The sequence below is a fragment of the Carassius carassius genome, chromosome 7 (genome assembly GCF_963082965.1).
Source record: "Carassius carassius chromosome 7, fCarCar2.1, whole genome shotgun sequence".
In the NCBI taxonomy this organism is placed as follows: Eukaryota; Metazoa; Chordata; class Actinopteri; order Cypriniformes; family Cyprinidae; genus Carassius; species Carassius carassius.
Window position 1 is genome coordinate 15523312 of NC_081761.1, and position 27556 is coordinate 15550867.

Below are 27556 nucleotides of genomic sequence, written 5' to 3' on the forward strand. Positions count from 1 at the left end.
TTTTGAGGCAAAACATATTGCAACATGATTACAAAATTAACGTAAGTGCTCAGTGTCACGGTGTCTGGTCTGTGTTTCCCTGGGTGTCCACTAGTGGTCTCACTTCCCCATAGCCTTGTCCCTTCATCACGGTTAATTGCACACCTGTTAATTGCACTCAGCTGTCTTCACTTTCATCGTCATCACCTGCCCATATATGGAGTTCTTGTTTTCCGTCACCTGGTTTTCTCGCATTCCCTTGTGTTTTCTAGTTCCGAGTTTCTTGTTTGTTTTGTTTCTGGACTGATTTTATGGTTATGACCTCTTGTGTTTGGATCCTGTTTGGATGCTGATTTTTGGATTACCCATTAAACACACTGCTTCTGGATCTCTCGTTTCCTGTGATCTATCGTTACACTCAGTTTGTGTTTGATAACCTCTGCCTCTAACCACAACATCATCAAATGAAAGACTGGCCAAAACTTCACATTAGAGTCTGTGAGAATTGGAGACAACACAAACAGGTGAACACACAAGCTCGGCCAATGAAATGCATCTGAGGGCAGCTGAGTGGACCTTGGTCATAATGGAAAGCCAGACATCATTTAGAAATGAATAAGCTTCCTATGCAAGGCCTCAGTAGCTCACTGGATGCTTGTTGAGTTTGCTGTGAATGAGCAGTGACCTGCATCACACTGTTGCTTACTATTTATTATAGACTTTTATCTCATTTTGTCATATAGTACATCGTAACTGATTTACCAGTAAGGCTCCCTTTAGCAGGATTTTTGCTTGACCAGTGGTTCGGTTAACACAGTTTATGGTTCTTCAGGAAATTACTGTGAAGTTTCAAATGATAATTTTCCAGTCATTCTGAGAAACAAGTCAACATAGAGTACTACAACGAATTTAAAAAAAGTGTATTAATCGACACATTTAAGACTTGACCTTCCAGTTGGTATGAGTTTGTGTGTGCATGTTTGTGTAAGGAAACAGGACACATCCTGCTGTGCATGCTAATCTGATGTTTACTAACGAGACACAGCGTCTCTTGCGAGGGTTGGTTTGTTCATGAAACAACCAGCTGAACGGATGTGATGCCTTGAGCAAAGGCAAGCAGGGCTGCCACTGTACACACCGCAAGCAGCCCCACAGAAACATCACATGGTGACTTGGCTTCCACTTACAAAAGTATCTCCTTCCACTAGTGTAATATGCTTTCGTTAAAGAACACTAGCATTCGTGAGGCTAAACAAATGCAAATTACTGAAATGCAAATAAAGTAATATGCAAAGCAAAAAATAAAAGTAATGAATGTACATGCACAGTATTAACATGACATGACTGAAAACTATTAAATTAATAATTATCCAAATTATTTTTTGAAAGCAATTTAGCTTCTTTTTCATCGACCAGTTTTCATATTTACAGCACTGCATGTTCTGTACGCTGCATTGTGGGATGAATAAAAATGCTTATTCACCCACTGAAATACCACTATTTTAAACAGTTAACCCAGTACACAAAGCAGTGCTGCTCAGCTTTATGTTTCTCAACAGTCAAACAGTATCTAAACGTTTTCAAACAACCATTAAGATTTTTGCATTTGCTGTGGTGTTTATCAGACAACACCAAATATTTAAAGAAACCACTTACATATTTCCACATTGCAATTTGGACTAAAACATGCCAGCCAAGAAAGGCTATCTAGATGTTCACATTCTATATTAGTTGTTCTTTATAGTTTTATGCTTTTTAATCTGTTTAATCTGTCTATTTTTTTATGTATTTGTGTATTCGTTTAATTACATTTAAATGTGTATGGATTTTTGTAATAAAAAAAAACCTTGTTATTGAGACAAACACTAAAGTTGTCTATTTAACTATTCAACCTATTTTTATATTATAATTTGATAACATGATAAAAAAAATGTTTCAGCAATTATTATGATTAAAAAAATTATAAATGTCACATTCCTAAAAAGAATAGTCATTCATTAAGCAATCGAGTTGGCAATTTCCAGAGACAGAGTGACAGAGACCGCTGGCAACATGACAAGGTTGAGCAAAGTTCAACTTGAAGCAAATGACCAGCAACACATTCACTCCCGCTGTCTTCATTCTCAGTGATCTGCCCTCGTCTCGTATGTATCACGATGTCAATGTCAACAGTCAGGTAACAAGACATGTGCCAGTATTCGGTAATGCAATATACCACGGTAATGAATATGCACAATATAGTTATCGTGGGCACTTCTAAATACCATGAATAATTATATATTACAAATTATTCTGAATTTGGAATGCTTTTTAAGAATACTATTCCCATCAACTGGTCAAAAATGCACAACACCGAAGTATGCTGCTTGAAAGTGTGTGCGCTCTGACAGCAGATGGCGCCAAACTGCAGAAAATGCTGCCGTTACCCTGGAAACCCCATAAATAAAGCAGCTGCTCTACTTAACATATACATAAGCACATAACATGCTCTAAAACATATTTTAATAATTGTAAATAGCCATTCAGATTTGTCTATTTGGTATGATGTTCATCACAGTGCCAAATACTTAAGTATTTAGACTTAATAGGCTATTTATTTATTTTTACATTTTAATCTGGACAACAAAATGCCTTAGACAGTTTTGATTCTTTTTTAGATTCACACTTCAAGGGCTTTATTAGTTAACATTAGTTAATTAGTTAACATAAACTGCCAATAAAAAATTCTTCCGAACATTCATTAATCTTAGGTATTCCAATATTTAATAACACATTGTTAAAATCTAAAGTTGCAACTGTATTATTTAAAGAGCTAAAATGAACTAAGATTTGTATTTCTAAACAAAGATTAATAACTTCTGTAGCAAATGTAGCTCATTGTGAATGTTAATGGGTAACTAATGAGGTCTTATTGTAAAGTGATACCTATAGGTCTTTATAGTTCTTTTGCACTTTAATCAGTGTAAAACTTTTAACTTTATATATTTTCTGTATTGTTTTATTGTATTTAAATGTTCAGTTATCTTTATTATAAGAAACAAGTTATTTAACCTGTTATAATGTATTATGACCACTTTTTTTAACTAAATTTCAATATACCATATAACGCAGGGGTCTCCAACCTTTTTGTGAGTGAGGGCTCCCTGAAGGGATAAAATAGTCTTGAGGGCTACTTGTTTGATATAGGCACACACACGCGCGCACACACACACAAAGTTTCAAGTTTTGAAAAATACAACAACAAACTGTAATATTGTTAAATATTATGACTATTGAATATATAATTACCGTATATACCCGAATATAAGACAAGTTTTTTTGTCCTAAAAATAGGCTTTTTTGTCCTAAAAAATGGGGGGTCGTCTTATATTCGCGATATAGACAAAATCACGGGGGGAAAGGGAGAAAGAACAACGGCATAAATATGAAATAGTGACTGAATGATATACTTTACATACTTGCATGTAAAATTAGAAAAGCAACATAATATCTGTGTTTAACTAAATTAAAACGCTGCTCCTCTGCCGCGCGATACGCAGAGAGAACAAGAGAGGTGCGCGCACGAGACGCAGAGCGAGAGAGAGAGACAGAGAGGTGCGCGCGCGCGAGACGAAGAGCGAGAGAGCGAGAGAGAGAGAGAGAGAGAGAGAGAGAGGTGCGCGCACGAGACGCAGAAAGAGAGAGATAGAGAGACGTGCAGATTCAAAATATTTTAAATTATTGAATTATTTTATTATGTTTTAATGGTATATGAAATGTCACCAATAGTTATTTTCTCATTTTATGCCATTATCATAAAAAAAAAAAGAAAGATTACAATTCAGGCTATTTATAGAACGTACTCGGCGGGCGACTCAGAGACTCCATGCGGGCTACCAGGTGCCCGCGGGCACCATGTTGGACACCACTGATATAACGTGACAAAAGCATTGCCAGTGGAAAATGAAAGCGTATCTGTGCTGACTGGCCCAGATCGGCACGGAATGGAATGGTTAAGCAAAGAGAACCGTTCAGCCCGATAGTGGTAAAGTGGCTAATGAATTACCCATGAGTGAACGTCATGAACGTTATGATTCAGTTATCTGGAAGAGAAGACAAAAATGCAGACAGAAGTGGGTAGTAACAAGTTATATTTACTTCGTTACATTTACTTGACTAAATTTTTTGGGTAACTAATACTTATGGAGTATATTTAAAGATGGGTACTTTTACTTTTAAGTAAATTTTGGTTGGAAAATCTGTACTTTTACTTTGCTACTGTGGGCCACGCTCCTCTCGTTACTTTATCATAATGCAATAAAAGTTATAAATGTGTCCGTTTATTCCAAACGTGCCGTCTACTTTTCTCTGGGCAATGAGCGATGCCCATTCGCAAACGATTCATTCTATTGAGTCAATTCTGTTCAAAGGCTTGATCAAACCAGTTGGCAAACCAGTGAATTGGTTCGTGAATCAGTTTGAATGATTCGTTCAGTTCCCTGCGAATCAATCTTTCGTTCGTTATCTGGCTCGGCTCTGTGTTCATCTTCAGTTCTCTCTTCACAGCAGTTCAGTCAGTGTACTGTTTGAGTAAATTAATTACTCCGGGATATTGATTTGTTTTAACTCAGAGGGAGTGTCAGCCATGTTAAAAAAGTTAAGTCATTTGTGGATTAATGCTTATTGGAGACGCGAACAGTTTCAAACGATTCAGTTCGACTTGGTGAACTGGTTCAACCGGTTCACTAAGAAGAACCGGTTAAATCGAATGATTCGTTCGTGAACCGGATATCACTACACTTGAACGCGCTCACAACAGACCCGGAAGAAAAGACAATGCTGAATAAAGTCATAGTTTTTGTTGTTTTTGGACCAAAATTTATTTTTCGAGGCTTCAAAAAATTAACTAACTGACCCTCTGATGTCACATGGACTATTTTGATGTTTTTCTTACCTTTCTGGACATGGACAGTATACCGTACATACACTTTCAATGGAGGGACAGAAAGCTCTCGGACTAAATCTAAAAAATCTTAAACTGTGTTCCGAAGATAAATGGAGGTCTTACGGGTTTGGAGTTATTAATGACATAATTTTCATTTTTGGGTGAACTATCCCTTTAAGTGTTTTACCACAGAAAAATATTACAAAGAAAACACTTCATATGTTTTAATGTGTTTTAGGAGAACTGCAGTCCCATGCTAATATTTAGTTAATATTTGCTCTATTTAATCACTCTGGCCCAATAAACTTTACAGAAAATTATGTTCAGAGAAGTGAATGTTTGCTTCTGCAAAACATTCTTCCTCTTTTTTTTCAAATTATTATTATTTATATTTTTTGACTGATTATCATCCATACATTGTTGTTGTTGTTTTTTTTTGCTTTCAGCAGAAATTTGTTTGTTTAAATCAAATACATAAAAAACAACATTTATTAATTAAAAGGTTGCGAGTTGCAGTGCTATGCATCTCACTTTTACTCTCCAAGACTCAATTTCATTTTTCATGATGAAGCTGTATTAATTTTATGCTTTTACTAAATATCTGAGCCACAAAACATTCTGGTGTATATCCTTCAATGAAGACTTATTTAAATTCAGATCATCTGACCTGTTGTTTCTTTCTTCTGCACTCCTTCAGGATTTTAAATACATGGTATGAGAAGATTTATTATCGCCTACACTGAAAAACTGAACAGGTGAAAATAAGATTCTCAATAAGATTAAAAGCAAAATGTCAGATTTTTATGTAGACAGTATAGACATTTAACAGAATGGGCACAACAAGTTGGTTGCTGTAATAAAAAACAGACCAATGAGACAGATGGGGAATGAGTAAACAAAAATGTTTCATCAGCAGTGTACTTTTATGGATGGTACTATGATGACATAATAAATCTCTGTTTGTTCATAACATAGCTGATCGCAAAGATTCAATGACTAGATTTTAAAAGAAAAAACATTAATGACAACCAACACACAACACAAGCAGATGCATACATTGTTTTGTATATTTTCTCTCTCTTTATCTCCCAACACGCACCCATCGAAGCAGAACAGCGTTTCTGTGCTCAGAGAAGAGAGATAAGTAAAGCACATACAGTCCAATAACCAGCCCTAAACTCTTAATGAACATGTGAATTAACAATAACAATACCTCAGTAACACTAGGCAAGAAAAATAAAACATCGATCTATGCAAAAAAACAACAAATTTCCAATGTGTATCTGTAACGAATTAAACCTTCATGATCATCGGGAAGGAGGAGGCGGGAACCAGCGGACAATCAAATTATATTTTAATGATCAAAATAAACACAAAACAGCGCGACAGCCCCTCACGGACGACTGACGCGCACAAATAAAAATCAAAACACAAACTAAAACCCAGGCCTGGTCCTCTCTCATCCTTCACTGCCGTCGCTCCTGTTTTCCATCTCCTCCGTGGGACTCGAGACCTGTGGGTTGAGCAGGTGTCGCTCATTTCCAATCACTCCACCGGCCTCGCTCCTGTTCCCACATCTCTCGGCCCCGCCCCACTCGTCGCAGTATCAATTTGGTTTGGAGGAATAAAGGGGTTTAGCAGTCCTTTCTGCATTGCTTTAAAGATTCAGCTAGTCAACATCGATTGTACACAATTAATTATGGATTATGGCAATAAAATGGAATTCTTAGTGTATATGTGAAAATGTGTTCAGTATTTGCTGTAGTATTAAAATCTCATTAAAAACTGTTATATCATGAAATTTCACAGGTATTAATATATAATATAAACTACTATATTTTGTTGTCTTGGAAAAAATGTGCCTGACAAAAGGATGCTGTTTGTTTTCTTTTAATACACAACATTCAGACACTTTGGCAGATGCAGATGATTTCTACAACACCCCACATTCAAAGCCACTTCCCTCCTCTCCATCCAGCCTTTGTCTGCTGTATTTCCTGTAGCAGTATGTTACTCACTCCTGTGAATGGCCTTAGTAATCACTGCTTAAGTTCAAGAAGGGTAGGCCTGTATCACAATTACTACTTGCTGAGCTACTTTTGGAGCTGGCAGTTTTTTTCCACTGAGCCTATTGTCTCATTTCCACCGCAGTCATGAAGAAATTAAGCCCAACACCTTTGAGTGTGATACACATTATGAGACAGTTACAGTCATAAACTCCTCTAAAAGATATGAGAAATGAGCCAAGATAAAGAGACGCTCAAAGTGCTTTGCAGCCTTTTTAAAGTATAATCCCATTAAACTGAGTTTCTAGCATGACCTAACAGAAAATCAATGGTTTTTGTATCCTGATGTATCCATTTCCACAGTGCAGAAAGGAAAAGACTGCCTGATAAATACACAATTCTTGTTGTTTGTGATTTAAAGGGAGACTCCACCCCAAAATAAAAAGCATGAAAAGCATTGTCAGAATAGTCCATCTGCCATCAGTGGTTCATCTGTAACATTATGAAGCGACGAGAATACTTTTTGTATGCGAATAAAACAAAAATAACAACTAGTATTCAACAATTCCTTTGTCAACAGTGCATCCTTGTGGCATGCCTGACACAGAAGAGAGTAGACAGTTTGAGTGAAGTTGAGAGACACAGAGGAGACTATCGACAAAGTAATTTATGAATAAAGTCGTTATTTTTGTTTTATTCACATACAAAAAGTATTTTCATCGCTTATCTGGCTCGGCTCCGTGTTCATCTTCAGTTCTCTCTTCACAGCAGTTCAGTCAGAGTACTGTTTGAGTACATGAATTACTCCGGGATATTGGTTTTTTTTAACTCAGAGGGAGTGTCAGCCACATTAAAAAAGTTAACAGCTTAAGTCATTTGTGGATTAATGCGTATCGGACGCAGGGCTCTACAGTGCGAGTGTTTCACTCACATTTGCGCCTAAAAATAGTTATGTGCGAACTTGAAAAATAATTTACGAGCACAGTGTGCGAGTGACGGGCTGTCCTCAATACACTGAACAACAACGCGATGAAGCAACGCATACCATTGATTTCACATGGAACTGAGCAACATAGACAGTATATAAAAGAGCAAGAGGACGTGACAGCGTCGCGGCTGCGCGATGTGAAAACATAGACAGTATGTGTGAAAATAGCATGATGACGCACTTAACTTTATGCAAATGAGAGCGACGATTCGCAACCAATGAGCCAATCACTGAAATAGTGTGGGAATGTGCGGGAGCTGCTGGATTTTAAGTGAGAGAGTCAAGTGAGGTAAAAACTGGAAAGAAAATATTGGTAGCTGCTATAAAAATGAAGAAAATAAGTTTTTATTTTAAGCGAAAAAGAGATGAGGAGAAAGAGGAATCAGGTGAGGGGGATATGGAAGGTTTAACTAACTTTATCGAGGTTTCTTCACAAGATTTACCTGAAGCTGAGAACAACTTTAGCGAACCTACGGTGACTAGCGCTCTCACTTCAGCGTCCACTGCAGCCGGCAGAGAGAGATCATATACATTTAATGTCAATTGGTTTAACATTTTCCCATGGCTGGATTTCGAGAACAACCTCATGTTCTGCAAATATTGTAGAGGTCAGAAACAGGCTGGCAACTCGTCGTTTGTGTCAGGAAATCCACATTTGAAAAAAGATAGCATAACGAAACATAACATCTCGCGGCGGCATATTCAGTGTAGAGACCTGTACATGTTGAGACAGGAGAAACCATCGAGCACGGTGTCAGCAGCCTTGAAAAGGCAAGTGCTGCTATCTGAGGAGGAGAAGAGGAGGCAGCTGAAAATAAAGATAAACATTGCATATTTTATTGCGAAAGAAGAGGAACCTTTTTGTCAAATTTGGGCCGCTTATCAGACTCCACCACATTAATCCCACATACGACAATGATGTAAGATGTGCGGAGATGATCGGTCAAATTGCTGACATAATGAGAGAGGGCCTGTCAGCGAAGCTTAAAGCCGCAAAGTATCTAGCCGTTCTAATAGACGGAGACACTGATATATCCAACACCGAATGCGAGATTGTTTATGTGCGCTTGTTGGAGGATGGGAAGCCAGTCAATCTCCTGGTCGGACAACAGACCCTTGAACACTCCCATGCCATAGGTAAGTTGTTTCTCTTTATAGGCTTTATTCTTGTGTAAAGTTGAATATTGCTGCAATAATTATAAAACTTTGTGTCCGGGGTAACGTTAACGTTATAAAGTAAATGAAGTAAATTTACGTAGCTAACAATCACTTCGCTACAACTTCATATCTGTGTGGGCTTTTACCATGTAAAACACTGCGACTCGTACACAATCTATGCTTTCATTTATAGCAACTTTATTTTTCTAAATAATCAACAGATATAATAATAATTTGAAATAATCAAAATAATCATTAGTTGCAGCACTAAAGTTGAATCATATTCGCAATGGAGATAGAATTTAGTTTGTCAGAAAGAGTTTTGTATAACTTAATTGTTTTTTTGTGTTGTCAATTGAGGTGTTTTGGATGCCACAAAGGCCGCATTTTGTGCCGTTTGCCCAGAGGAGGATGGAGGGTCATGGATGAAGAAGTGCATCTCCTTTGGGGCAGATGGCGCCTCCGTGAACATGGGCCACCGTGGGGGAGTGATTGCCCATCTGCAGAGAGAGGCAGGGAGGCATATAATACCAATCCACTGTATGCCACATAGGTTTGTAAATAATGGAAAAAAAAATCTCTATGATTTATATGTATTTGCTAGTACATTACTAGTGTACTAGTGATGCTAAACAATGTATTATAGCTCCATTTATACTTATTTATAAGTAAGTATTACTATTCTATAAACATATTTAGAAAGAATCATTACCTATACTGCATTATAAGAACAGGTATAGTTAAATTCATATTAAAGTACTTTAGGCATGAGTTTTAAAGTCTAAGTACTTTAAGCACGACTTATAAGTAATTATTAAGATACTATAAATGTAACTATAACTCAGTATAATGCAGTATAGGTTTTTATTGAGTCTTTATAAATATATTTATATAATAGTAATACTTATAAATAAGTATAAATGGGGCTATAATTCTTTATAAGCATGATCGTAATCGAAAGTGTTACCGAAAATACCAGAGAATTATTTTTATGTTGGCACAAGAGAGAGACTCATTTGAATTGTTTGAAAGATTCTTTTTTTTACTTTCACAGGCTAGAGCTGGCAATACTGACCGTTCAAAAGAAAGAGCCAAAGGTGTCTGTTGTATATGATCTTCTACATCTGATATGGAAGACTTATCACTTCAGTGGAAAATCCAAACGAGAGCTCTATGGTCTCGGACAAGAGCTTGGTGTGGATATTTGTACACCAGCTAGCGTCAAGGGAACTCGTTGGATCCCCCATGTCCACAGAGCCCTCAAAGTGTTCTTGCGGCATGGACAAGAGGACCTTGCTCATGACCAAGGCCAGTACTCAGTTGTTCTGCAGCACATGGAACACCTGGCAGTAGCATCAACAACAGCTGAAGTTCAAGGGCGGGCAAAAAAGGTCAGTTTTACTTAGTTTAACACTAATTTACAAAAAATAGGTTCAAAAGTCAAAAGAACTTTTAGAATCAAGTAATTGACAAATGTCTAGGCAGAAACAAATTCAACTTAAATTAACTAACACGTTTACTGTGCACTTGTTTACTCACTACTTAACAGATAAAGCGGGAAATGGAGAATGCACTCTTTTGTGTATTCTGCCATTTTCTCTCTGACATGTTTGAGGAGCTATCCTCACTTAGCCTGACCTTGCAAAGGAATGACCTGATCCTCCCCCAAGCCACATCAGAGTTGAGGAAGACTGTGACCAGACTGGAAGCACTAAAGTTTAGGGCAAAGGCAGGAGGCAAGCTGGAGAAGATCCAGACAGTGCTCGCTCAGCAGCAGGGTGATGAGAGGAGATTCCAGGTGTGTTAGGATGAGAGTTTGTTAGGATGTAAGATAAATCGATGATTAAGACAGATTCTCAGTGTGAGAATCAATGTTTTTGTTGCACAATACAATACAAACAATTAGAGGATAAGGAGGGAAATGTAGTGAAGATTGGAGAAGTCTTTAAAAAAATAGAGACTGACAAATGGCCAGACATTTCATTGTGTGTTGGTGTGTGTCTCTCTGCCTCTCTCTGTGTGTGTGACGTGTGTGTTATTTCTGTTTTAGGGAATAACACTGAAGGGGAATCTGAAAGGCTTTACAGACCTCACTAATCCCCAGCTGAGGCAGCACATGGAGGCGGCCATCAACATTGGCGTAGGAGACCTCAAAGCCAGGTTTGGTGGTTTGCTGAAGGATGAAAGTGCCCAGACCCCAGTGGAGTCTTTCAGAGTGCTTAACCCTGACACATGGCCAGAAGACCAGGCCAGCCTTCTCACCTTTGGTGATGATGATGTGGCAGACCTGGTGAGGCATTTCAAGGAGCCTCTAGAGAGGTAAGAATTTATTTGACACTGCATTGCCATTGAGACAATGTTGTTTGCATATTTGCAAATTCACTTGCTGTGTTCAAACTTGCAGATCGGGGTGCAACTTGGCTGCAATCCAGGATGAGTGGCAGGGCCTGAAAACCCTGGTCAGCCACAATTTCAAAGACAAGTCTTATAGTGGCCTGTGGGAGACCATGTTGACAAAGGACCCTTACAGGCTTGACTATAAGGTAGGCCAACAGTACTGAGTGGTTGCGTATGGTATCCTTCTAAGGTTGGTTTTGATAAGTTAATGGTAAGAGTTTAAATGAAATTGAAAAGTACCTTCTTTTCTCTAGAACATACTGGAGTTGGTGCAGATTATGCTGGTGCTGCCCATTTCAGCTGCCCAGTGTGAGCGAGGCTTCTCTGCACAGAATCGCATTAAGACTTCATCAAGAAGCTGCCTTGGGGTCTCCACCACCGAAGACCTGATGAGGATCAGCCTGGAGGGGCCTTCTGTCGAGGAGTTCGATCCCACTCCTGCTGTGAACCGCTGGCTGACCTCCAAGCGTTCCAGACGGCCAACATATAAAAGCAACTGGACAACTGATATCCTTTGCATCTGATATACCAATTTTGCACATGCAGTATATGCATGAAATTTGTTCATTTGTTTAATAAACAAATTTAAAAAAAAAAAACACTTTTTTGTATTGTGCTCCTAAATTTCTTTGTGTGCTCCTAAATTTTTTCATTTAGGAGCACCTGTACTCCTTGGGAAAAAAGTTAGCGTAGAGCCCTGTGGAGACGCGAACAGTTTAAAACGATTCAGTTCTACTTGGTGAACTGGTTCAAGAAGAACTGGTTAAATTGAATGATTCGTTCGCGAACCGGACATCACTATACTACACTGTTGTGAACGCGCTCACAACAGACCGGAAGAGAAGACAATGCTGAATAAAGTCATAGTTTTTTTGCTATTTTCGGACCAAAATGTATTTTTGATGCTTCAACAAATTCTAACTGACCCTCTGATGTCACATGGACTACTTTGATGATGTTTTTCTTACCTTTCTGGACATGGACAGTGTACCGTACACACAGTTTCAATGGAGGGACTGAGAGCTCTTGGACTAAATCTAAAATATCTTAAACTGTGTTCCGAAGATGAACAGAGGTCTCACGGGTTTGGAACGACATGATGGTCATTAATGACATAATTTTAATATTTGGGTGAATAACACTTTAAGGCTTATTCAAAGCTTGTGTGTCCTCGTACATTGAAACATGTTAGCTCTCATGCACAAGTCTCAATCAGAAAGGAAATGTAAAGATTTTATCCCATGATAAGTTTCGACCATTTTATGTTTTATGTGGTATTTCTTGCAAACCAAGTTTTCCATTGCCATATACTGCATATTAGTGAAAATGCAGTTAAACACTAGATATAGCCTACGTCACTCACACACACACACACACCTTGAGTTGGTGGCATCAGACCACTGCACTCTGATGTTCTTTGTGCACAAAGAACATGAAAGTGAATGAGAAAACATTTCTTGTGTATTAATTTTCTGTCACTATTAGGGATGGGCATTCGATTAATTTTTCTTAGTCGATCGTCGGGAGAATTAACGATCGACTATCGATTAATCATTAATATTTTTTATAATAAAATTATTTAACTTTTATAATTCAAAGATGAAATGAATACAAAAATACAGCGTGTTTTTCCTCGATGAGACCTTTATTACAAGATAAACTTGTGGCAGACTACGTTAAACTAGCTACGTTCAGGCAAACTGAACATATATGCGCGTGCATATGCGGTGCTCTGAAGCAGCGGAACCTGCGGCTGCGAGCCGGCGTTCTTAAACGGAGACCTCATTTGTTCCAAAATAATAATAATACAAAAGAATCATGTTAAACAATAACTTAAACAAAAAACATAATAATACTTAGATCTGACAGGTTTTGTCAAAATGTAACTCAAAACTATCCAAGCCAGAAGAAAGTGCTTCCTAACAATTAGGCTTACTTAACAAATTAGGCTACTTAAAGCCTCGTGAAAAATAACTAACTTTAGTAACTCGCATACAACTTCTGCACCAGTTTACTGATTTTTGTTGAGAAATATAAGCATGTTGACATGATCTGAGGTCAGACGCGACCGCAACCTGGTGACCGTCAGTCCAGCCGCCGAAAACACCCGCTCTGAGGGGACTGACGTTGCCGGGATGCACAGGTACCGCCGCGCTAACTTGGCCAGCCCGGGAAACCTTATTCCGTTCACTTTCCACCAATCTGTAGGTGTGCAATTCAGGGGTGGGGGAGTCTCCCTCAGAAAGTTCTGAAGTTCTGCTTCGATGCCAGCCTCGCATTGAGTGGTATAGTGATCCCCAAGGAGTTGTGCCATAGCAGATGACTGGGAGGTCGCGACTTCAGTGTTTGCGCTCCCCTCGTCCGTGTCAGACAACGCAGCCTCGACTCCCCCAGCCTGTTGGATAGCCGCCCTATCGGTCCCCACCGCCTCTCCCAGTTCAACCAGTTTCACATTAGCAGCCAGTCTCTGTGTTGGTGTAAGAAAGCCCAGGTGTTTGTGACGAGGGTCCAGCATTGATGAGATCATGGGGGCGAATGACACAAACTCACCAGACTCAATCTGTATAAATATATGATGAGGAATCAATAATCAGAAAACGTTGTATTTTTTGTTGTTTATTTTATGAATAAAATTAATATTAAAATTAATATTTTTATGGAGTAAGAGTAACAGTTTTATTCTTCGCGGGGCGGGGCTTATTGCTTAAATCTAAATAGGTAACGAATAAACGAATACATGTGTTATAATAACGTTATATTTTTTATTGTTTATTTTACGAATAAAATAAATATTAAAATTAATATTTTTATGGAGTAACAGTTTTATTCTTCGCGGGGCTTATTGCTTAATTCTAAAAAGGTAACACGCAGATAACAGGAAAGTATCCATGTAATTATGTATATGTAAACTAAGATAACTTACATTCATTCGTTGGATGAGAGAGGAACGCACTTTTGTCTTGAATTCGATGAGTCTGGGCCCGTCTCCTTCATTGCGCATGAGGTGGATATTGATGAGGCCGAAGGTGACGGGATAAGTGTTCGAGATGGAGACGTCTTTCTCTGCAGACATAACCGTGGTGGCACATTTAAGTGCTGACAGCACGGGCTGTGTGTCCTCCATCAGCTGCCAGTACTCATCCTTCAACTCCAGGATCCTGGCATCTTGAAGCTTGGTCACGGTTCGGTCCGACAGCACAGCAACAACAGCCCACCGCTGCTCCACCAGCCGATCAAACATCTCGCACACGGAGTTCCACCGTGTTTTACACGACTGGGTAAGCCGGTGAGTTGCGAGGCCCATTTGCTCCTGTTTCTTTTGCAGCGCTTTGGTTGCTGTAGTGCTGTGATTAAAGTGGCTAACGAGTTTACTAGCCGCTGATATTACCCGATGAAGATACAGTGCAAATCCGTCATTTATGGCCAACTGGAGGGTGTGTGCAAAGCAGGCAACGGAAATCCAGGGCACTCTGGTGGGACTGTTGGCAGCTACAATATTGGCCGCGTTGTCATGAACGCATGCAATAACTCGGCCTTTAAGTCCCCACTGGTCTACAGCTCCATTCATTTTCTCAGCGAGGTGGTCAGCTGTATGCCGGCCTGGCAGGCTTTCTGTGAGCAGGACCGCTGAGTTCATTTGCCAGTCATCACTGATGTAGTGGCAGGTTATGGTGATGTAGCTCTCAGCTGTTAAAGCGGTCCAGCAGTCTGTAGTTAGAGCAACTCTCTCAGCTTTGCTCAATTCTTTTAACAGCTGCTGCTTTCGTTCTTCGTAGTGAGTTTCTACCAGTCTGGTTATGGTGCGTCGTGATGGAATTTGATATGCTGGTTCCAATAAATGTATCAGTTCTCGAAAACCATTGCCCTCAACAACACTTAAGGGCAGAATATCCATCTCAAGGAACTTGCAGATCCCTTGGGTAATTTTCTCTGCTCGTTGTGCATCACAGCTCCGAGTCCGTGCTAACGCTGACTTGATGCTAGGTTGAGACCGAGAGCAGGATGCACCGCCACCGACATTAACCAGAGACGGATGCACTTTGTTTAAGTGGTACATCATTTGAGTCGTGGCCGTGTTGTACTTATACACGGCATCGCAATGTTTGCAGTGAACTATTTCGCTTTTTAAATCAAAATGGTCCCACGCCACACTTCGCCGTGACCTCTTCATGATTATTCTTTTGAAATCAAACCGGAAGATCACAGATAACTGAGTATGGTGTCAAATATTGCACCCTGGTGGTAAAATGTTTAATTGCTGGCACACAGTGAAATTCATTTAATTGCTTCAAGACTCATACTACGCTACACAACGCAACATGCATTAGATTTAAAAAAAATGCATTAGATTAATCGATAACAAATTAACGTGATCGACGAAATTCTTAACGATCAATTATCGATCGTCGATTAATCATGCCCATCCCTAGTCACTATGCAACAGGAAACACACAAAACAGAAACAAAATTACACAGATATCTTTTAGAGAGTGAAATAAAACATAATTAATGTAACTTTTTTTTTTTTAAAGGGATCATTTCTGAGAAACTGACATTTGTCAATACAGCTTCCAATTGTTTAGGTGCACAAGATGGCATCGTGAGCTTCGGTGACGCGAGTGTGTGCATACTTACTTCCGGTCTTGCGACGTTCGCATTTACTGTAAGGGAAACTTACATACAAAACTTGACTAGATGGGTATAATTAATGTTTTTCAAATTAAATAGTGGATAGTGGTATATCAAAGACAAGAGAAACCATCCTCCCTACATTATTGCATACCTCTTTGTGGAAATTCATCAAGATAAAACGTGGAGATTTTATCTTAGAAGAATGGATGCTTCATTCTTTCTTCTGCTGATTATGCGGTTTTACCGTCAGTGGTTAGTCAGTCCACAGGGATCTCTTTATTCAAACACAAACCACACAAATGTGCAATACTGTACATTTTAGGAGAGTTGCTTTAGTTCTGACTGCTATTTATACGTTCATAAGGTTTGTGACTGACAAACGAGATGCTCAAAGATTTCTGCATGTATGTTTTATTAACTTTATTTGATAATCTATAATTTATGATTTACATAATTTATAACTGTAACTGTACAATTTAACAATGTAATTATGGTAAGTTTGCTTTAATTAAAAGATTGGTGTTTGCATTTCCCTGTTTGTTTTTATTCATGTTTATCGGTTTTTTGAAAGTCACATTAGTCATTATCTGTCTATAAGCAGCACATATATATTTTTACGATTTCTTTTGCATTAATTATCAGATAAAACAAATCTTTAAAAAATATGTTTGATCGCAGCCCATGTCTTACAAGGTAAATTTCATAAAAAAAATAAAATCAATCAATCAATGTAGGACTACAAGCATTTTCAAGAAATAAGTACATTTGTACATTTACATAATTGGTAAGGGAAAAAGACATTGTGTAGTGTACACACCATGAGTTCAACTTTTATTTCGTGATTAGTAGAGATTAGTGTATTCAGGGGTTAAAAAAAGACGTTTCCCTAAATATTCCGTTCCCTTTTTTCACAAGAGGCCCCAGCAGAAGTGGATACGGTGGCACACTCAGGTGAACAACGGATTCATTCTGTGTTAGCAGATAGCAGACTGTCCCTCAGCACTCAATTTCACCCTTCCAATACACTTCTCAGGCGCACATTCCAGCCAAACTAACTCTACCGGGACTTCTTACAATTACCTGACTCTTCATCTCTAGGGTTACCACTGCTGTAATTATTAAAACAACCCATTTAGAAAAAATGCCATTAAGTCTAGCATAGCAGTGACAAAGTATATGATATACTTTCAAGCATGTCCTGTGTCCTGACTGATATTTAGGCTATATTTTATGTGCAGGAAGCTTCTTACTATATCCTTCCTTACTGTGGCAAACAGAGAAGAGGAACTACTCTGTTTACAGAAAACACAATACAAGGAGATATTAGATACAAAATGATCCACAGTAGTTTAAAGTAGTGCGATTTAATTACTTTTAACAAGCATTATGTTCTTCAAACAAATAAAACTGAATGAAACAAGGAGAAACTAATTAAACACTTATTTTCCCATTCTCCTTTAAAAGTTAGAATTTCACTATATGTCACTTTGTTAGTATGCATAACTGTCTAATTTGCAAATGTAAACTGTAATGGCCTTTTATCTTCTACATTTGATGCTATTATTTGCAAATTTATGCATCCATCTATTTTGCACACACACACACACACACACATATATACATAATTATTAGGAATAACTATTATTACTTTTTTTATTTTATTTTAATTTTTCTTTTCAGTTTATGGGACCTTTTGAGTACAAGGTGAAAAAAGTAGTCGACATTATCGACATTGTCAACAAATAGTTTCTCTGCCATCTCATTTTGTGTGCCAAATATACTTATTGTACAAATGAATTGTATAACTGTAATTACATAATATGACTTTGAAAAGCTATGATTACCTTAATTTATTTGTTAGAATACGTATTACTCAATATTTTAACATTGCAAAAGCTGAATAATCAATAAATGTCTACTGATTAATCAGCAAAATAATCGACGATTAGTCGATTAATCGTTCTAATAATTGTTAGATTAATGGATTATCAAAACAATTGTTTGTTGCAGCCCTAGTACATACACTGTAAAAAATCCAACTTACATTTTGTATTACAAACTCAGTTTTTAAAGTTAATTCAACAATTTAACATTAAAAAAGTTGAGATAACACAGAAATGTAAGTAAAATAGAAATTTAGATCAATTTGTTACACCAAATTAATATTTCAAGTTAGAACAACTAACAACTTTAAGTTGGTTATTAGTATTGCCCACAAAGGCTGATGAGCATGCGCAGTTTGATCACAACGCCATTTTAATTTCTCCTGTTTCATTTTCGAGTTTCCTTAAGCGGCGTCTGTTTATTCCCTCATTGTGGTCGCTCTGGTAAGTGTAGTTCTATGTGTATCAATTCACGATATGATTTAAATTAAGTTTATTCACAATATGCGCTTTTGTACAACATAGGTGGCTGCAAGTTAGTCAGTTAAATTTTCCCGCCTGGTCTTATTGTTGCCTCAGGTCAGACGTCGCCTATTTTTTTCTGCCTGACAGTGTAAGTTAATCTCTCCGGTAGGTGCTGTTCTCTATGTAATATTTACCATAAGAGTTGAAATATGTTTGTTCAAAACATGTGCTTTTGTACGCCATTTTAGAGTTGCCTCAGGCGGCACCCAGTTAACGTTGGTCCGTCATTGTTATCACTCCGGTAAGCGGTGGTTCTTTGTGTATCAATTTAAGCCATGATTTAAATGAAATTTGTTCACAATATGCCCATTTTTACAACGGTGTAGGTGGCGGTAAGTTAGTCATTTCAGTTTTCCTGCTTCATCTTCGAGTTGCCTGAGAAGGGTCAGACGAGCGCAAGGTTTTTTTTTCTCGACAGTGCAATCGCTCTGGCAGGTAATGTTCTATGCAGGCTATGAGAATAATTAACAATAAGATCTGAATGGTATTTGTTCACAATATGTGCTTCTGTACAGCTGCTTAGGTGGCTCCAAACTGGTCAGTTCAACCTCTCCTTCTTCGTCTTCGAGAAGTCTTAAAGTCAATCGGTGGCTTTTTTTCCCGACAGTATCATGACTTAGGTAAGCACTGTTTTATATATATTAAGTAAAATGATTTAATTATTGTTAAGGATATAGAGTTTTCTTTATTTGTTTATAATATGTTCATTTTGTACAGTTGTGTGGGTGCCTTTGAGTTTTGAATAAGGTTATTTAAGTTATAAGTGTATTAATAAAAAAAAGTTACAACAAATGTAACTGTATAAGATAAGCTTGTGTGTTTTCGTTTCAAATATGTATTTTCTTCATTTAACTTATTTTAAATTTATGTGCTTATGTTTGCTAGGTGTACTATAAATCTGTATGTTTTAAAAATGCAAATAACTTAAGAGCTATTTTAAAGCTTAAATTCATAGTTTTTTTTTTTTTTTTTTTTTTTGATATTCGTTTAACCAACTTGCTTGCTTTTAGATAGTACTTTAAAGCGATAGTTCACCCAAAAATCATAATTATGTCATTAATAACTCACCCTCATGTCGTTCCAAACCCGTGAGACCTCCATTTATCTTGGAAACACGGTTTCAATATATTTTAGATTTAGTCCGAGAGCTCTCAGTCCTATGGAAGCATATGGGTAGCATTATTCAATTTGGAATGTAATATGCAAAATGACAATGCAATATGTAAAATGACAATGCATTTCTGTATTTACATTTTCCAATACATTTGTGCAACGTTTGGTGCAAAATGAAAATGAAATTACATAATTTTCATTTGCCATTTCATACACCAGTTTTAATATGTAAAATGAATACTAATTTTAACGCTTTATAAGTTGTATAATTAAAATGAAAATGTATTACAGAAATGATTAGATATGTATAACATGTTCAAGAAATTGTATTGAATTTTTACTTCCGGCACCGGCTGTGACCGTCTGTGGGCGGGACTGTGATGCTCTATTTCATTCGCACTTGTGGGCGGAGCTGAAACGCTGCTTTCATCTGATTGGTCGAATCGCTCCAGCTTCAGCTCGGTCTTTTCATTCCTTCAGGCAGAATAAGAGTCAGTGCGAGTGAAGCACTGTAATGTCTGAAACTACACTCACTGTTAATTAGCATGATATTTGAATCAGATGTAGCTGGGCACATAATTCGTGCTGCTGCGACTTGCAAGAGACCCCGTTAAATTATTTCTAGGTTGTATACTGTGTTGTATAAGTATTGTCCTACTGATAAAAACAGTGCAAATAGTTCTGTCTCCTTGGATAACAGTGAAGTGGAAATACAACCCGAATTCCGGAAAAGTTGGGACGTTTTTTAAATTTTAATAAAATGAAAACTAAAAGACTTTCAAATCACATGAGCCAATATTTTATTCACAATAGAACATAGATAACATAGCAAATGTTTAAACAGAGAAAGTTTACAATTTTATGCACAAAATGAGCTCATTTCAATTTTGATTTCTGCTACAGGTCTCAAAATAGTTGGGACGGGGCATGTTTACCATGGTGTAGCATCTCCTTTTCTTTTCAAAACAGTTTGAAGACGTCTGGGCATTGAGGCTATGAGTTGCTGGAGTTTTGCTGTTGGAATTTGGTCCCATTCTTGCCTTATATAGATTTCCAGCTGCTGAAGAGTTCGTGGTCGTCTTTGACATATTTTTCGTTTAATGATGCGCCAAATGTTCTCTATAGGTGAAAGATCTGGACTGCAAGCAGGCCAGGTTAGCACCCGGACTCTTCTACGACGAAGCCATGCTGTTGTTATAGCTGCAGTATGTGGTTTTGCATTGTCCTGCTGAAATAAACAAGGCCTTCCCTGAAATAGACGTTGTTTGGAGGGAAGCATATGTTGCTCTAAAACCTTTATATACCTTTCAGCATTCACAAAGCCTTCCAAAACATTCAAGCTGCCCATACCGTATGCACTTATGCACCCCCATACCATCAGAGATGCTGGCTTTTGAACTGAACGCTGATAACATGCTGGAAGGTCTCCCTCCTCTTTAGCCTGGAGGACACGGCGTCCGTGATTTCCAACAAGAATGTCAAATTTGGACTCGTCTGACCATAAAACACTATTCCACTTTGAAATAGTCCATTTTAAATGAGCCTTGGCCCACAGGACACGACGGCGCTTCTGGACCATGTTCACATATGGCTTCCTTTTTGCATGATAGAGCTTTAGTTGGCATCTGCTGATGGCACGGCGGATTGTGTTTACCGACAGTGGTTTCTGAAAGTATTCCTGGGCCCATTTAGTAATGTCATTGACACAATCATGCCGATGAGTGATGCAGTGTCGTCTGAGAGCCCGAAGACCACGGGCATCCAATAAAGGTCTCCCGCCTTGTCCCTTACGCACAGAGATTTCTCCAGTTTCTCTGAATCTTTTGATGATGTTATGCACTGTAGATGATGAGATTTGCAAAGCCTTTGCAATTTGACGTTGAGGAACATTGTTTTTAAAGTTTTCCACAATTTTTTTACGCAGTCTTTCACAGATTGGAGAGCCTCTGCCCATCTTTACTTCTGAGAGACTCTGCTTCTCTAAGACAAAGCTTTTATAGCTAATCATGTTACAGACCTGATATCAATTAACTTAATTAATCACTAGATGTTCTCCCAGCTGAATCTTTTCAAAACTGCTTGCTTTTTTAGCCATTTGTTGCCCCCGTGCCAACTTTTTTGAGGCCTGTAGCAGGCATTAAATTTTAAATGAGCTAATTAAGTGGATAAAAGTGTAAAATTTCTCAGTTTAAACATTTGCTACGTTATCTATGTTCTATTGTGAATAAAATATTGGCTCATGTGATTTGAAATTCCTTTAGTTTTCATTTTATTAAAATTTAAAAAACGTCCCAACTTTTCCGGAATTCGGGTTGTAAATATAGTTAAATTTATTAAATAAAATTAAATAGGATTTTTTTGGGAAGGTAAGTCTGGCCAGTTATACAGCAACACGAGTCAGATGAGTCTGAAGATCTGAGCTGAATTTGGTGAAACATTAAAGTTCTAGTCTGTGTTAATTACTCTCATAATAAATAATAATAATAATGTTACCCGTATTTTTCGGCATAAGTTGCATCAGTCCAAAAATACGTCATGACGAGGAAAAAAACATATATAAGTCGCACTGGACTATTAAGTCGCATTTATTCAGAACCAAGAAAAACATTACCGTCTACAGCCACGAGAGGGCGCTCTATGTTTTCAGTGAGAGGCTACAGGAGAACTGAGCAGCATAGAGCTAATTTTACTATTTTTATTTAGAAATGTAACTACATTCATTTTTACAATTATTTATTAATGTCACACACACACATACCTAGTGCCTTATGACTTAAAATATGAGAGTGGTAAATGTTACAGACATGGAACTGTTCATTTTTTTATTTATTTTTATTTCCACTTCACTTTTATCCAAAGAGAGAGAACTATTTGCACTCTATTTATCAGTGGGACAATATGCATACAATACTATAACCTAGAAATAATTTGCAGGTCTCAGCAGCACAAATTATGTGCCCAGCTACATCTGATTCAAATATTATGCTAATTAACAGTGAGCGGTGGTTTCACACATTACAGTGCTTCACTTGCACTGACTCTTATTCAGCCTGAAAGAATGAAAAGACCGAGTTGAAGGTGGAGCGATTCGACCAATCAGATGAAAGCAGCGTTTCAGCTCCGCCCACAAGTGCGAATGAAATATTGAAGCCATAAACCGAAATGATCAAACCGTAGACGGACCAACTGTCTTGTCCATGTTCTCTCACTTGAATCCTCTTCTTGAGATTTGAGTCTCTTGACCTTCTGCAAGCCTCGCCTTGTTCACGCAGTGATTGACATGGCGGGAGGGGGCGGAGACGTGATCGGCTCGGAATGCATTTTCAATGTGCACATTGAATTTTGCTACATTCATTGCAGGATACTGAATGAAAATGCAATCGTAAGTGTCTTGACTTTGAGTGTTAATGCATTTAAGAAAAATAGCATTTAAATGATAATTTTGCCACAGTTTTTGCTTGAACAAGTTATACACAGCTAATCATTTCTGTAATACATTTTCATTTTAATTTTGCAACTTATAAAGCGTTACAATTAGTATTCATTTTACATATTAAAACTGGTGTATGAAATGGCAAATGAAAATTATGTAATTTAATTTTCATTTTCATTTTGCACCAAACGTTGCACAAATGTATTGGAAAATGTAAATGTAAATACAGAAATGCATTGTCATTTTACATATTGCATTGTCATTTTGCATATTACATCCCAAATTGAATAATGCTACCCATATGCTTCCATACAGTCCCTCCATTGAAAGCTGTGTGTACGGTATACTGTCCATGTCCAGAAAGGTAAGAAAAACATAATCAAAGTAGTCCGTGTGACATCAGAGGGTCAGTTGGAATATTTTGAAGCATCGAAAATACATTTTGGTGCAAAAATAGCAAAAACTATGACTTTATTCAGCATTTTCTTCTCTTCCGTGTCTGTTGTGAGAGAGTTCAAAACACTGCAGTTTCTGATATCCGGTTTGCAAACTGAATCGTTTAAAACGGTTCGCGTCTCCAATAGCTTTTTTAATGTGACTGACACTCCCTCTGAGTCCGAATAAACCAATATCCCGGAGTAATTAATTTACTCAAACAGTACACTGACTGAACTGCTGTGAAGAAAGAACTGAAGATGAACTCCAAGCCGAGCCAGATAACGAACAAAACATTGACTTATCGGTTTTCGGATCACCAGTAGTTCTTTTGGACAGTTCGATTCAATAAACCGGTTCACTGGTTCTTTTGCGCTCTATGTAATGATGTCATTGGCAAGGATTGCCCTTGATTCAAGCCTTCGGTTTACCTGGGCTCATAACATTAGGACAGAATCAGTTCGTTTCAGATGCTCTGTGTGTCAGTCTGCTTCACGCTGAATCACACATGCAGTATCATCAGCACCTCGGTTCTCGAATCGGACTCAATGTTTATCTTCAGTTCTCTCCACAGCGGTTCAGTCAGTGTACTGTTTGAGTAAATGAATTACTCCGGGGATTTTGGTTTGTTATAACAGAGGGAGTGTCAGACACATTAAAAGAGTTAACAGCTTAAGTCATTTGTGGATTAATGCGTATTGGAGACGCGAACCATTTAAAATGATTCAGTTTGATTTGGTGAACTGGTTTAAAAAGATCCGGTTACATCGAATGATTAGTTCGCGAACCGGATATGAAAAACTGCTTTGATTTGAACTCTCCCTCACAACAGAAACGGAAGAGAAGATAATGCTGAATAAAGTCGTAGTTTTTGCTATTTTTGGACCAAAATGTATTTTCGATGCTTCAACAAATTTTAACTGACCCTCTGATGTCACATGGACTACTTTGATGATGTTTTTTTTTACCTTTCTGGACATGGACAGTGTACCGTACACACAGTTTCAATGGAGGGACTGAGAGCTCTCGGGCTAAATCTAAAATATCTTAAACTGTGTTCCGAAGATAAATGGAGGTCTTACTGGTTTGGAACAACATGAGGGTGAGTTATTAATAATATAATTATGATTTTTGGGTGAACTACCCCTTTAAGTTGTTATTTTATATTGTTCTCAGCAATGAATTAATGTATCCCTGGTGGTAAAAAATAAAATATTTGTTGCCAAAAGAATTAGTTCTAACGTTACCGCTGTATTTTTTTTTTTTCTTTTTTTTTTTCTGATTAGGGTGATGCAGTGCAAGATATCCAGATTTGAACACCCTGCCCAGGAGGTCCTTTTGAAACATGACCAATTGTGCCACTACCAGGGAAGATACTGCCAACTACCCTGCCTCTACACAGATTGCATCTGCTCCTTTAAAACCACTGGTTGAAGTCTCACCTTTTAAGATCACACAAGTGCTTATCTTCACGTGAGAGTCACTTAACATTGAATGGTGAATTGTGTGACTTTAAGGAAATTTGTAAAACACCTTATTACTCTAAACATAGCCATTTAAAAAAAACATGAAACTTTAAGGTGCCCTTTTAGCCAGTGTGGTTTTTAAAACACATCTGATTTCATCATCCAGTGGTCACAGAAGTCAAAAACATTGCAGCTTTTCCATTACAGACTTTAAAGTAAATATCATTATTCAAAATGCAGAACCAAAAGACATTGAGCCACAAACTCTGTTGCTATGCACACACTTTTATCACCATTGCAGTTAATTTCATATTGCTTGTGATAGATATGAAGGACAGATATGAAAGCCGATACATTTTTGACTGGACCCGTTGTTATTTTTGCACATTATTTTGGACTTGAATTATGTGATAGTTTTTATTTGATGCTTTCCCAATTTAATTAACTGTGTAGAAGTTTTTAATTTTGCAACACAAATGTAACAAATAAGCTCTTAACTTGAAAAAACTTTCTATTGTAATAAATTTTATTGCGATTGAAATGATTTGGTTTGTGATTTAAACTTGCTGTTCTACAAAAAAAATAATAATAATAATATTGATGAAATAAAAAGAAATTGTGATTCTGTCCATTTAAAGATTTTTTTGAGGACCAATGTTGTACTGAGTAGCATTTAAAAAATTAAATCACTCATATTGGATTTACAGTTTTGTGCTGAACTTTAAACTGCTTGAGTAAAACCTAAAGTTCTGAAGCTGCACTGTAAAAACCAAAAAAAAAAAAAAAAGTTAAGAGAGCTCAAAAACCTTCGGAAGCTGGTTGCCTTAAACTTAAGTTTTGTCAACTTTTTTTTTTTTTTTTTTAAAGCAACTTCAACTATCAGGTTTTCTAAACTTATGGAGTTTTTATCATTTAAGAATATATTTCTAGTCAACTAAACACAAAATTGAAAGTTTAACAAAGTTCACTTAACTTAATATATTATGTTGATTGAACATGCACAAAAGTTTGTACAACTAATTGACCTTTAAGTTGAGCAAACTCAAAAATCTGCTGAAGTTTGTTGCCTTAAAATTTTAAGTTGGTCCAACTAATTATTTTTTACAGTGTACTAAGAAATGAGTGTGAAGTATTTGAATCATGTTAGCCAACTGCTCATTCAAAAAGAGAGCTGCACTCTAACAACCACTGAAAACATATTACCATATAGAAAATATGAAGTAAACATTGTCATAATTCATCAAAATTAGACCATTAACCATTTGGCAAAAATGAACATTATTGTGAACTGCATAACTGCAACTGTTGATATGATTCTTTAGGGTCTTAATGAAAAGTCTGTAACATAGTTTGGTTAAAATTTCTTAATTGTAGTGTAAAACAACACCCATTTTTACCCTGTCAAAAACAGCTCTTTTCAGAGCAAGCCGTTTTGTAGCATTTTCCTGATGAGCTCTGCTGACCCCGCCCCTCTCTTCAGAGCGGCTCTCTAAAGCCTGGTTCACACGGCAGGATAATTTTAGCCCGATTCACCCATTCCGACAATCTTAAGGATGCTCCGATTATCGTAAAATAATCTGATCAGATATTCCTGCCGTGTGTGGTGTGTTAAGACTGCTCTCCTCTGCTCGGAAGGACGTCGGGACCGCTCCGATCTCAAATCGGGGATATCCAACATGTTGGATTTATTTGGCCCGATTTCTTCTCGTGTGTGGTGTCCCCCGAGGACAAACGATCATGCAGCCTGTGGACTGTGGCGTGTAGCCAATCAGAAAGCGAGGTGACGAGGTGGCGAGGAAGTACCGGGAAACAAAATCAAAACAGCCGGCGGCATGGCGCACCAGAAAGTCCGGTGGACGTCGGAGATGGAGGACCAACTCCAATATAACAATACAAATAAAGTCGATGGGCATAACTACATCCACAACTGCAGTCCACCAGAGTTCATGGAAACGAATATATGAACGTTTATTTCAACGGTAATTAATCTGTGTAGTACGTAATGACATTTCTATGAGATAAAACAACAACTCACCTCCATATCATGATGTAGCAAGTATAGTCCATGCTCGCGTTGTCTCCACCTCTTTGACCATCGCCTTTTCTTGTTTTTCTTATGTTTTTTCGGTTAAAAACAAATCACAAACTATGGCCACTGCATCCTCTTCGTCCGCCATGATTGTTTACTCTGAAGTCATGTTTGATCTCGAGGGATTTTGCGAGATTTCTCGTCTGACCTTGGAATGCTCGGGAGTCAAATCGGTTCGTGTGTGATGTGTTGATTTTGCCGTGTGGCTGCACACCACACACTGTACGACCAAAACTGTTAGACCCGTGATTTTTTATCGCCGTGTGTGGGGTCTCTCAGGTTTTTCGAAAATCGGCCGACAATTTTAAAATCGTCCCGTGTGAACCATGCTTTAGGGACTGTTTACTTAAGCTGCATTCATTGTGAAACTTGCTAATTACCACATTATTAGGAAAGGCAATTTGGAATGATTCATTAACCTCAGACGCTGGATCATGATTGATTTGCGCTAAGATGCATTTAGGTAGATCGGGGCGCATTCCCTTCAGAAACAAATGTAATCCACTGTGTCTTCAGCGGCTCAGATGT

General features: G+C 37.7%; 2 protein-coding genes and 1 long non-coding RNA gene across 6 annotated transcripts in view; 1 reads left to right on the forward strand and 2 right to left on the reverse strand.

Moving 5' to 3' along the window:
* lrba (LPS-responsive vesicle trafficking, beach and anchor containing) overlaps positions 1-27556 on the reverse strand; it is a 307888-nt gene that overhangs the window by 263758 nt on the left and 16574 nt on the right. The window lies entirely within an intron of this gene.
* Positions 13422-14785, reverse strand: LOC132143058 (E3 SUMO-protein ligase ZBED1-like). Its single transcript, XM_059553221.1, has 2 exons — positions 14376-14785; positions 13422-14012 (listed from the first exon to the last, which is right to left on the reverse strand). The coding sequence occupies exons 1-2, from the start codon at positions 14754-14756 to the stop codon at positions 13464-13466; spliced, it is 930 nt and encodes a 309-aa protein (XP_059409204.1). The 5' UTR covers positions 14757-14785; the 3' UTR covers positions 13422-13463.
* LOC132143059 (uncharacterized) lies at positions 18351-25198 on the forward strand. 2 transcript variants are annotated; one of them, XR_009434172.1, is made up of 3 exons: positions 18351-18927; positions 19008-19112; positions 24760-25198. It is a non-coding gene; the product is annotated as an uncharacterized LOC132143059 (long non-coding RNA). The 2 variants fall into 2 exon arrangements; XR_009434171.1 differs by having other exon boundaries at positions 18351-18733; positions 18819-19112.